At 51.1% G+C, this 12,019-nt stretch overlaps 1 protein-coding gene across 1 annotated transcript in view; it reads right to left on the bottom strand.

The window, feature by feature from the left end:
• Window positions 1-12,019, bottom strand: part of CPXM2 (carboxypeptidase X, M14 family member 2) — a 97,352-nt gene that overhangs the window by 66,344 nt on the left and 18,989 nt on the right. The window contains exon 3 of the mRNA XM_040991741.1: window positions 11,600-11,709. Within this exon, the coding sequence (XP_040847675.1) occupies window positions 11,600-11,709 (110 nt within the window). The remainder of the gene's footprint in view (window positions 1-11,599; window positions 11,710-12,019) is intronic.

Below are 12,019 nucleotides of genomic sequence, written 5' to 3'. Positions count from 1 at the left end.
GTAATAAAAGGGGTGACTCCTTAAAGGATAAACCTGTCTTGAAAAACATCACCAAGAGGAATGGCTCTCTTCAGGAAGGTGAGAATGTACTGAGAATCAATTTAACTTGTTCAAGCCAGAGAGGTTAAGAAACAATGTGTATAACTTAAGAAGAATAAAGACACAAGTGTACCAAACAGACTCAATTTCACATAGGAAAAATGTGGAAATCACTGGTCTCTAATAAGGCAAAATCCTGACAGTATCGGATGAGTCACATGGAGTTCTGATTGAAGACGAGGAAGAAAACGCCTTAGGTTTTTTGTGTTCCTCTCTCAAAAATGTTCTCATAAACAAAAATTAAATAAAACCCAAAAACACAATCTCGGTCTCTGGTCAAGAATTTATGATTCCTAAAGTACAACAGACGAAGACGGAAATCAGATGGCGGAAACCCTGCCTGGCTCAGGGTTAAGCTGCAGCTGTGAGAGCCAGAGCCTCGCAGGACCTGAGGACAGCTCAGAGCCAGGGCTGGGCGGGTCCTGGCAGGGAGCGCAGGGAAGCCGGACACGGAAGGAACCATGCTGGAGCTGCATGAGATGACAATCAGCTCTCCACGCACCCACACTCCCTCACAGCTAACCCTCTGCCTGTGGAGCCAGCATCCCACCTGGGTGCCAGTTCCTGCTCTGGCTGCTCCACGTCCCATCCAGCTCCCTGCTTATGGCCTGGGGAGGCAGTAAAGAATAACCCAAAACCTTGGACCATGCACTCATACGGTAAACCCAGCAGCTGCTGGCTCCTGGCTTCATATCTGCTCACCTCCAGCCACTGCAGGCATCTGGGGAGATTACAGCAAATAGAAAGTCTCTCTGTCTCTCCTTCTCTGAGTAAATCTGCCTTTCAACTAGAAATAAATAAATCTCCATTTTAAAAACAATAACTTTCTAGACCTGAAAACTTTAAATCTCCAAAACATTAAAAATATAGTACAAAAAACGAGTACGGTACAGCAGAGACAAGTGCGCCCCATGTCAGGTTGCCCAGATGCAGTACCCAGCCGGCTTGGTTGTTGAATCCACCCTTCATCCTGAGACTCCAACAAGTAGCAGTGATGGCTCAAACAAGTGAATTGCCAGCACCCTCACCCTAGCACACATTTTTGTACAAATATAAGTTGGATTTTTTTTAAGATTTATTTATTTTTCATTGGAAAGACAGATATACAGAGGAGGAGAGACAGACAGGAAGATCTTCCAACCACTGATTCACTCGCCAAGTGGCCGCAACAGCTGGAACTGAACCAATCCAAAGCCAGGAGCCAGGAGCTGCTTCTGGGTTTCCCATGCAGGTGCAGGGTCCCAAGGCTTTGGACCGTCCTCCACTGCTTTAACAGGCCACAAGCAGGGAGCTGGATGGGAAGCAGGACTGCCAGGATTAGAACCAGCGCCCATATGGGATCCTGGCACATGCAAGGCGAGGACTTTAGCCACAAGGCTACTGTGTTGGTTCCACAAATGTAAGTTTTAATTCCATTTTCATCAACCTTTTGAGTTCCCTTCAAATCAATCACCCGTGACAGTCAAGACATTTTGATATTCACAAATCACCAAGAAATGTGTGTCTCACACACCATTCCCACACAGCTACAAGAAGTTACAGCCCATCAAAGAAGGCAGACAACCTGAGAGCGGAATGTAATGGACTCCAGGAATGGGGGGGCTCCAGTGTAGGAGAGAATTCCCGAAACGATGGTGCAGGAAGTCCCGATGCCACAGCTGTGCTGAGCAGCCGAGGCCACTCAGAAGGGAGTGCGTCAACAGGCTACTCAGGAGACCCAAAGTGACTCACTGGGAGTGTCCTTGCGGACAACCACAGCCAGGTTATCTCCAAGAGCAACACCTGCCACATGCAGGGGCCTGTGGGGAGGAGGGAGGAGATGTTTTCAAAAATCTGAGCAGGTCTAGGGAAGCAGAAAGCGGTCAGGAACTGACAGAACATCAACATTTCGGGCTCAAAATTATATTTCTGGGCTCAGCTGGAAATATTTGCACAGTCTTAACCACGGAAGCCTTGAATACAGACATGCCTAAAAACTGAGAAACAATGTTAATGAGCAGCATTAGAGACAAAAAAAAAAAAGAGGGATAAGAATGGGCTGACAACCCCCAACTTCCATGGCAGAGATGCGTCCGTATCAGTATGCACCGACAGGTGGCTGTATTTCAGACACAGGAGAAAGGAGCTGCATGCTCTGCTCTGCCCGCAGTGCTTGGTGGTGGCTGAGGGCGGGGCAGAGGACAGGATGTGTAACGGACCAATGCCTTCTGTTACACTCCTTTGCTTCTAACGATTCAACTCTGATTTGAGAAAGCAAAAGACGGGATGCACAGATCTGGGGTGGCTGGCAGAGCTGATTCCTTTTTCTTCCAGGTGTCTACAGAATGCCTGTGACATGTCAGACATGGGGAAAGCACCTGGGCTGAGGGCAGGAACAGAAGATAGAGCATCCCAGCATCTCTGCACCACAGCGTGGTCCTGGTCCACACTGTACGTGCTCTGTGCTCTCAGGCCGCACCGAGTCAGGCACAGCTGCAACAAATTAGGAAGTCGTAGCCCAGCAAATGTAACTGCTTAGTGATCCTAGAATAATTGACTTAAGCTGCCCCTCTGCTGACTTAGCCCACGGCTGTTTAGAAAGAGGAAGATTAAAGTGACAGTCATTCTGTAACACTTTTGAGAAAAAATAAAAACTCAGAGTGGCAATGGTTCCAACTTTATCAACAGGGAGAGGGATCATGACCCAAAACTGTGAATTGTGACATCCGATTATTACAGTTAGGTAACCAATTCGCCATGAAATGGCTATCAAAGAAAGTTGAAATTCTATCTTTTTAATTTAATATACTTAATTCTGCATTTCCCTGGAAAATTACCTATTAAATCTCTACTATGTCTAGTGATGACATCATTATTTGGTCAAATTCTCTATCATACTTCTATTATACGCCCATAAACCTGCCCAAGTGAGAAGCACCTGACAAAGCCCTGCCTCCTGCTCAGCCCCGGAGGAAGTCACGGGAACACTCGCAGCTCCTCAGGCCATTTTTAAACCCATAACCAGTCTGCTAACTATTTCCTTACCTAAGCCAAGAAATAAACATTTAGAGTTTGAAATAAAAAATATTTTAAAATGAAGTTCAAGGAACCCTATGCCACTTACTGTTTTTTTAAATGGAAGATACAATGATTGAAAGAGAAACAGTGCTTCTGAAGCAGCAACCTAACTCCAGTCAATGAACAGCTAGGAAATATGGAGCATATTTAATTCCCAAAATAAACACTTGCTGATTCCCTGTTAGCAGTCCATGAAAGGGGCTGGGGACATGTGCCCCCACTCCAGCAAAGAAGCAGGGCACAGATCACCCTTCCGAGTGCACGCAGCCTGAGCTGAAGTCCTGGCTCTCTCCAGCTCGTCAGCTACCGCTTCCTCCCAGCTCTGCCTGTGGCACACTTTCGGAGCAGAGCAGATTCCGAGGTGTTCATACCAGTCATTACAGGTGCACTGCCTGACACAGCACACACCTGGACTGGCAGCCGCTGCTGGGGGCATGAGGGTGACTCGGTTTGTTTTAGGGACGTGCCCGCTGTGCTCCGTGATTGAACTTCCTGGATGACGCCATCCAAGTTTGGTCCATTGAATCGCTGAACGGATGTTCTCTGAGTTAGTCACCGGCTTCTCTTAGCTGTTCTATTTTCACTGCTCTTTGGGGTTTGTTTTAGCTCTCAACCTGCTTTCTGGAAGTGAATGTTTCCTCTGAACACTTTCAAGAAGTGTGGCTTTGCCTTGGTGGTTCATTTTGTAACAGTGTCTTTCTGTGCAGTGTGGGTATTTCCATATTTTTTAGCCACACTGTGTGCAGCAAGGCTGTCGTTACTTCCACCTCCTATACCTCCTGGCCGCTCATCAGCTCATTTCTGTGATTTGATTATTCTGAATATTCACTTCTAAAAATCCTAAATCAACTGCACCTCTCTTCCTTGATAGCCAGATTCCTCACAAAATCGTTGCTAATTTTTCAATTGTATACAGAAAAACACATCAGTCCTGAGGGTAGAAGCCAACAGAGCCTTGCAAAGTGCACACGGGCGTGCAGCTTTGCTGGGACCAAGAAGCACCACATGACACTCCCCATGGCACTCCCACATGTGTCTCCTCCAAAACATAAACCATACTCTGATTTTCATCACCCGAGATCAGCTTTCCTGGTTTTCAGTCTTACAGATATGCCACTTTCTGACTGCCCTGCCAAGGCTGTCACTCTGCCCAGGGCTGCGTCTGGGAGGTTTATCTGTGTGTTGCCATGCTGAAGTATGGTACTCCTTGCCCTGTCTGCAGCTGCAAATGTTTTATCCACACATTGCTGAACATGTGGATTGCATCCAGGCGGGGCTTACCGTGACTCCTGCTGCTATGAACACATCCTGGCGTGTCTTTCTGCATGTGAATGAATGTGCTTCCATTTAGACTTAACGATGAACTTGTCACATCATGAGTACAAGAATGTTCAACTTCCTGCCAAACACATTTCCAATGTGGCTGTGCCACTTTTCATTCCTGCATCAAGTTCCTGTGGATCTACATGCCTGCCAATGCCTGGCCCTCTTAAGAAGCCGTTCTGGGGGCCGTCCCTGCAGTGTGGCCAGTAGAGCCTCCCACTGAAATGTGAGCCTAGTTCACAGCAAGTTGGACTTATGGGACTTGCTCTAGCTCACCTGATGCAGAGAACAAAGCTACAAACCTTCCTCAGCCTCCAGGTATCCTGTGGCCCCTGGGCCTGGGACTCCCTCTCCCCCAGGTGCTCTCTGCTCCAGCCACACTGCCAGCTACTCCCTAGTGATGCCCGACAGGCTGCTACCCCAGAACCTTTGCTCAACCCACACTCCTCCAGGAATGTTCTTGCCACAGCATCTTGGCTCAGCTCCCACGTGAAGGCAATCTGATCCCCCTCTTCACACAGCTGCTTTCTCCCCAGAGTCAGCGCACCCAGCTCCCCCGGCACGTGTCCTTGGTTCAATCTCCCTTCTCCCGAGGCACCTGTCACCTGGCAGCCTCCTAGGAAAGCTGTGTTGTGCTGCAGCTCCTGCTCCAGCTGACAGTGACTGCCAGGACCTCTGTGTGGCCATCGAGGCATTCCAAGAACCCAGACACAATGGGGATTTCCCCAAGATCTACAACAACGTCCCCAGGACTGTGGGAATTTTCATTAAGAAAGCCATAAATAAAAGTCCCTGCTCCTTTTCCTTCTTCCTTCCCCTTTCTCTGCTCCCCAGCCTGGCCCGCTCTGTTTGCACAGCTGCATGCCTGAAGCACCACACAGAACCGCCTTCACACCTAACTCCAATATGTACCTGCAGAGACAGCCAGCTGCCTGCAAGGGGGCAGGACAGGTGACCCAGAAGGACACCCTCCTGCCCTCAAACACACCAGCAGGCATCACAGTGGGGTTAGAGCAGCTGCAGGACACACAGGCTGACACCCCAGGATATGGGACTGGGAGGCCCTCAGGAGCAGCCCATGCCCATGGTCAGGGAAATAAGACCCCAAAAGGAGGTAAAGGAGACCACAGAGCAGCTGGAACTTTCTTGCTAACCCTGGGAACAGCCAGAGAAGGAGCCTGCGTGCAGCAGGATGCTGGGACGGGTCCCTAAGCCACTTCTGTCTGACCTGTTTCCCCTGTCTTACCTCGGTTTCCCTTTCTTAAGGCAGGACCCTTTCCGGGCATCTCCACATTTCAGTGAAATTCTGATGCCACAGTGTGAATGACAGTGAGAAGTCACAGAGCAAGGGCCGCAGACTCGGCTCTGGCCCCGCTGACACTGGGGCTCCCAGGAATCCGGGCTCCCCAGGTCGGACAGCTTTGGTGGCCTGGCCCAGCCTCTTGCTTCGATTGCTTTGTTCTAGCAGGTCCCATGTTTAGGACATAAGCATCTTGAGCACATCACTGTCGTTACAATAAGGCCACGCTGCATTTTCCAAGAGAATCATCATTTTAAATATTTTGGTCCTGGCCAGTCCTATGGGAATGCAAATATCCCCACCTTCCAGCGCTCTGGCATCCAGACACTGCCTCCCAGGCTGCTGCTCAAGGCCCAAGGCAGTCAAATCCCTCTGTCAGAACAGGCTCAGCACTCCCAGGCTTGGAGTTCATTCTCCAGCCTGATGGCTTTTTGCCCCTGCAGGGTTTTATGCCCAGGGCAATGCCCAGGAAGGACCAATGGAGTTCCAGAAAGATATGTGCAGCCAGAGACAGGCAGGAGGCTGAGCCCCCTGAGACCTGGGAACAGACAGGCACAAGGGTCGCACACCCAGGTGCAGAGGCCACCATCAGCAGGTCAGGAACACACACAGGCATAGTCCAAGGACACGGCGCCAGCAGAGGGTCCAGACACCTCCTGATAGGAAAGGTGTGGCCTCCACCTTTGGGTGAGGGAGTGGCGATGGGGGAGGGGAGAGTCCCAGCCGCAGCAGGGATAACAGGAGCAGGGAGACCCACCTGTGGGGTGTGCCAGGGATGTGAGCTGGGACTCCAGGACACAGCCCAATGGGTTCACTGTTCTACATGCAAGTTCTCTTGTCCTGCATGGGGTGGGGAGAGGAAGCTACCAGCAGCGATTCTGTTCAAAACTCGCCCCTCATTCCAGGCACAAGGAAGACTGAAACGCTGGAACCAGATCCTAAAACCAGCATCTAGAGCATGCTCCTTGGAACTCCTTGAAAGGAACTCCTGCTAAAAGAGCTGTGCCTCACTCCTGCCAAAGGGCTCCTGTGACCACCAGACACTTCCTGTCTCCAAAGGGCCAAACCCTGAGCCATTTCTGACTTGCATGAGACAAGAGGGAGAGGAAAGGTCAACCCATTGTGATTGGGTCATGGCACAGGCATAGGACATCTGCCTACAGGGCCTTGCTCTTCTTCTAGGGACCTCAAAATATCCGCCCTTTCTTCCAAGCTCTGCTCTCATTCTTGGTCAGAGAGAAGGAATCCTGACACTATCCTGAGTTTCATCCATCTGCCCTAGGCATTCTACATTTTCTGCTCAGGCCCTTGCTTATCCTACCTTTATTTAGTTTTTCATTTATTTGGAAGGCAGAATGAGTGAGAAGCAGAGACAAAGAGAGCACCCCTGACCGCTGCTTCACCACCCCCAGAAGTACCCACGACCATGAACGCTGGGCTAGGCAGAATCCAGAAATTCAACCTGGACCTTCCATGGGGGTGGCAGGGCCCCAACCCACTTGAGCCATCTCTGCTTCCCAGGGGGTGCTTCAGCAGGAGTCTGGATTCAGGAGTGAAGCTGAGACTTGGATACACTCATCCATTTGGTGTCTGTTGGGCCAAATGCCTAAATCCACCAGAACCTGAAAGTCCTAAAATTCAGGCCGAAACCTAGCGCTCCTACCCAGTGCTGCTAGGATCTGTCCTAGGCTTCCCAGCTGAGGAAACATGTAAATGTCCCCACAGAGGCGGGGCATGTCCCTTAGGCAACAGTGCTGTCTTCCGAACTCCAACACTCTCAGTGTCCTCAGACCGGACAGGTGGTGAGCTGCCATTAGATGGCCCATCTGCACATAAGTTACCGCCTGAGTCTGTCTGTAGGCAGAGAACCCCAGCAAGAGTCTAGAGGTCTTTGCCAATATGTTCCCCTTGAGACTTGCAACATGGATTTGCAGCATGTCTGCCACTGCCCTCAGGGCTGTAAAGACCAGTGATTGCTTCCGAATGGGCCCTGGGCTCATAAAGGGGTTAGGGTTAGGGTTAGGGTTAAGGTTAGGGTTAGGCTCCTGTGTCTGCTGGGGAAGGGACCACAGGCGAGAGGCCAAGGCTTGGCCCTCCACTGAACTGGGCTCTGAATCTCTGGGAGATGGACCTTGTCATAGTGGACCTCTGGCTTCTTCACCCAGCTTCTTACAGGATTAACACAAGGAAGATTCTACTTGAGAACGGGAAAAAAATAAAAAGGCAACTGGGAGTTACATGAACTCTTTCCAAGTCCTCTGCTAGCAGTAAGGTGAGGAGAGGCAGGTGTTTCTACGACAGCCTGGCAAACATTCTCCAGCAAAAGCACGGAGCATGCATGATAAGTGGTTATTTCTAAAGGGCATTTAAGCCTCTGCAGGGTCCAGGGTGAGGCTGTATACTTGGTGCAGTTTGTGCACCTGTGATCATGCTGCACCTGCTGCCGGAGGCCCTGACCTTGTGTCACCTTCCTGAAGAGAACTGAGAGAAGCCCCTCACACAGCTGCAGGCAGCACTTCCCTGCCTCTGGTTAACGCCAGGTAATCTACTGGGGATGGGGTCCACATACAGAGTGACAGCTGACTGGGGCTTGGCTGTCAGAGCAGCTACGTCGTGCTCCAGTGCAGGCAGGAGATGTCCTTGCCGGAGGGTGTCAGGATGACTAACACACCGCTAAAGAAAAAAAAAAAAACACACATCATAGAGACAACACCATCAGTGCACTCACCTTGACCAAACCAGCAGAGTGAGTCCTGCCAATATTTTGGCCCAGGGGAGCTATGCCTCCTGTGAGTGCAGGATAAAGCAGAGAGGAAGAATGACTGGGAATTAGGAACAGAGCAGCCCAGCCACCGGGGCCTCCTGGGTGGCCCAGGGAAGGCAGGTGAAAAAATAAGCAGCACCTGCTCTCCAGCCAGGTGCCTGGACAATTCCCGAGTTATGGATGCTGTCCTGGGTGCTACAAGACAAGGGAGGGGAGAGATGAGGTTTTCCCAGGGCAGGGAGGTTGCTGTTAGGGTGCAACACTCTCTCACAAACCTGCACGCTCACCTGGCTTCTGCCTTGAACCGCTGCCCATCTCTCCTCTGTCGTGCTGAGAGAACACCTGCTCTATTCACGCTATCCTCACCTGAGCTCGTGACACCAGAAGCAGCACTATTCCTGACAGGCTGAAGCTGTGGGGCTTAGAATTTGAACATCTCTGGGTGAACATGATGCCACGTGGAATCTGTGTCTGCCCCTGGACCTGCCTCAGCCTGGATCTTGGCTGACTTCGCTGGGGACAGTGAGGTGGGGCACTTGGGATGGGAACTGAAGCAGGACTGTAAGTTCAGAGTTTTGGACACCTGCAACTGAAGAAGCTGGGTTGAAATTCAGCTCCACTCCTGACTCCAGCTTCTACTCACGCAGACCCTGGGAGGCATCAAGTGCACACTCAGCTAGCTGGGCCCCGGACACCTACACGTAACACCTGCTTTGAGTTTGCAGCTCCCAGCTTCAGCCTGGCCCACTGCTAGCCATTCTGCATCTTCAGAGAGAACCGGAGCATGGGAGCTCTCTCAGTGAGGCTCAAAAAATGTAAGACAAGGATCAGAAGGCCCTAAATGAGAAGGGTCAAGACCAGCATCCGGACTCAGTGAACCTCACTGTGATGCCCTCGCTGCTGCACCTACCTGTCTACTTGGCCACTGCAATTCCTGGCAGGACACAAACACCCTCCCAGGATTAACAGGGGCAGGTCCCCGACCTGCTGAAACATCCTGTATCTGAGCACCTGGGCTCTGGTCCCAGATCCACTTCCGATTCGAGCATCTCTCTAACGTGCACCCGAGGAGGCAGCAGGTGGCGGCTCATGCACTTAAGCGCCTGTCATGCACAGGGCGACCCAGACTGAGTTCTTGACTCCTGATTTTGACCTGGTCTTATCTCCTTTCAAATAAAGAAGTACAGTTTTAGAAGGAATTACCAAGGCCCTTTGGCTCTCAACTGAAAGTGTGGATAAATGTGTACACACTCCTTATTCAAAAATAGCTTCATTTGTAACAGAAAATTTTCTGGACAGTTTGGTGGGGTTTTTTTTTTCAGTTTTTAGTTGCATAGATACTTAACAGCTTTTATTTTTAAAAAGGAAAAGAAACGACTAATTATAAAGCAGCTTTTATTTCATTGGCAATGAGTCTGGTCATGTTCAGTCCAACCTCGGAACTAACAAAGCATAGACCAGGGTGGCTCGAAGTCTATCTGAAGTGGTCCAAGTAGGGAGCGAGGAGGGCAGAGCGGAAGCTGGGACTCAGATGGAGCTCAGACCAGATCCACATGCCCTGCGCTCCTTGGCCAGAGACCTCAACAGCAGCTGCCCCTGGCGCACTCAGAGATCTCAGGGGACCAAGGGGTCCACCCTGCCACTCGGAAGCCCTTCCCCATAGTGTGGGTATCATGGTATAGCAGATCGAGCCCACATCCCAAATCCAAGCTCTGGTTCAAGTCCTGGCTCCTCCACTCCCTGCAAATACATCTGAGAAGTCAGTGGATGACTCAGGTGTGAGACCCAGGTGAAGTGTTCTAGACTCCCGGCTATGTCCTAGCCCAACCCTCAGCTGGTGCAGGATGAAAGACCTCTCTCTTTCCCACTCTCTGCCTCTCTCTCTCCTTCTCTGTTACTCTGCCTTTCAAACACATGAACAGATCTTTAAAATCGAAGCCTTTCCCTGGAGTACAGCCTTGACAGTCCCTTGGAGCCAGAGTGACCTTGCTAGAGCTGGTGCCTGGGGGGAAATGGCAAGGGAGCTACAAAATACAGTGCAGCTGGGGAAAGGAAACACACACAGCTCCGCTGGCATGCCAGCTAGGACAAAATCAAGCACATCCTAAAGGAAGGAGACAGCAACCTGGGAGTGAAGGAAAGCCATCAGACAGAGACGGGTCTGTGAGTCCCAGAGCTCCTGAAGGCAACCCCAGCACGATCCTGGGGACCCATGCAATGTGGGGTCACATGGCAGGGAGCAATGAAGGCTGCCTGAGCTGAGGAAAGGGCCCTGGGCTGACAGCTGGACCAGGAGGAGCCACGGGCAGAGGATGGGTGTCCTGCAGAGCCAGGAAAGGAGAGAAGACAAACCTCCTTAGAACCTCCAGGGAGAGACATGTGGACCTAGGACTTCTGTCCCCAGAGCCATAAGGACAAATCTGTGTTATACAGGAGCTAAGTTGATGCTCTGTTACAGCAGAAACTGGGGATTCACACCACGGCTCGGTACCCAGGATTAATGTTGCCTGGGCGCAGTGGAGAGAGAAGACTTGTAGGCAGGTACATCTGCTTGAGAAGAGACCTGTAAGGTGTATACTGGTGGAAGGAGAGCAGGACCCAGAATCTGGGATGATGGAAAGGGAGATTTGATGTGAGGCCAGAGCCAAGGACACAGTGATGGATGTGTCTGACCTGGCAGAGGAAGAGACAGTGGAGGCAGCTTAGAGCAGGTGTGTGCGGCAGAGACTAGAAGCAAGGGACAGGGAGGTAAGTGGGGACCACCTCCATGTCGCTCATCTGTACCCCACAGCCCTTGGTGTCCCTGTCCTTCTCCTGCCCTGTCCAGTCCTGCAGAAGGGGAGAACCCAGAGGCACAGGTGGGGCCGTGGGGGGCTGGGACCCAGCAGCACCACTGTAACAGTTGCAGTCTTTACAAAAGATGCTATACTTCCCTTATGGTGGGACTCAGCACAAATGTATCTGAAACCACACAGGGTGCCCACCCCAGACCCCCTTGCCCATTCTGAGAACAATGGACAAAGGCATCCACCCACATCTTCAGGTGGGGCCAGTACCTGGATGTTGAGTCTCCCACGATGGGCTCCCAGACCGTAACGCTTCGCTGTGGATGCATGCAGCTGGAAGTCTGTGATTTTTAAGGTTTCCAAGCCAAGAGGTGGGCAACCTGGAAAGAACATGCCTGTTAAACACATGAAGCTTCTGGTTTTCGACCTTGGCTATGTACTGTCCCGTTCTCTGGCGCTCCCAGCCACCAGTGCAGCCACATCCCCTGCAATGCCTGGTGCTTCCGGACAGACATTCTAACAGTCCACATCTCCCTCGGATATTCCTTCTCTGAGCTGTCTGTGCACCATCTGTGCCTGCTTGCAATTAAGGACCCTTCTACAACACCGTTCAGTCAGGGAGCACTGCTGGTGAAAGCCCGAGAGATTTCAGAGCAAGGCCATGGTCAAACTCTATAAATGAGTTGGAAC

The sequence above is a fragment of the Ochotona curzoniae genome, unplaced genomic scaffold (assembly GCF_017591425.1).
Source record: "Ochotona curzoniae isolate NIBS_2020 unplaced genomic scaffold, NIBS_Ocur_1.0 contig_66, whole genome shotgun sequence".
In the NCBI taxonomy this organism is placed as follows: domain Eukaryota; kingdom Metazoa; phylum Chordata; class Mammalia; order Lagomorpha; family Ochotonidae; genus Ochotona; species Ochotona curzoniae.
This window is presented reverse-complemented; position numbering and strand designations above follow the sequence as displayed.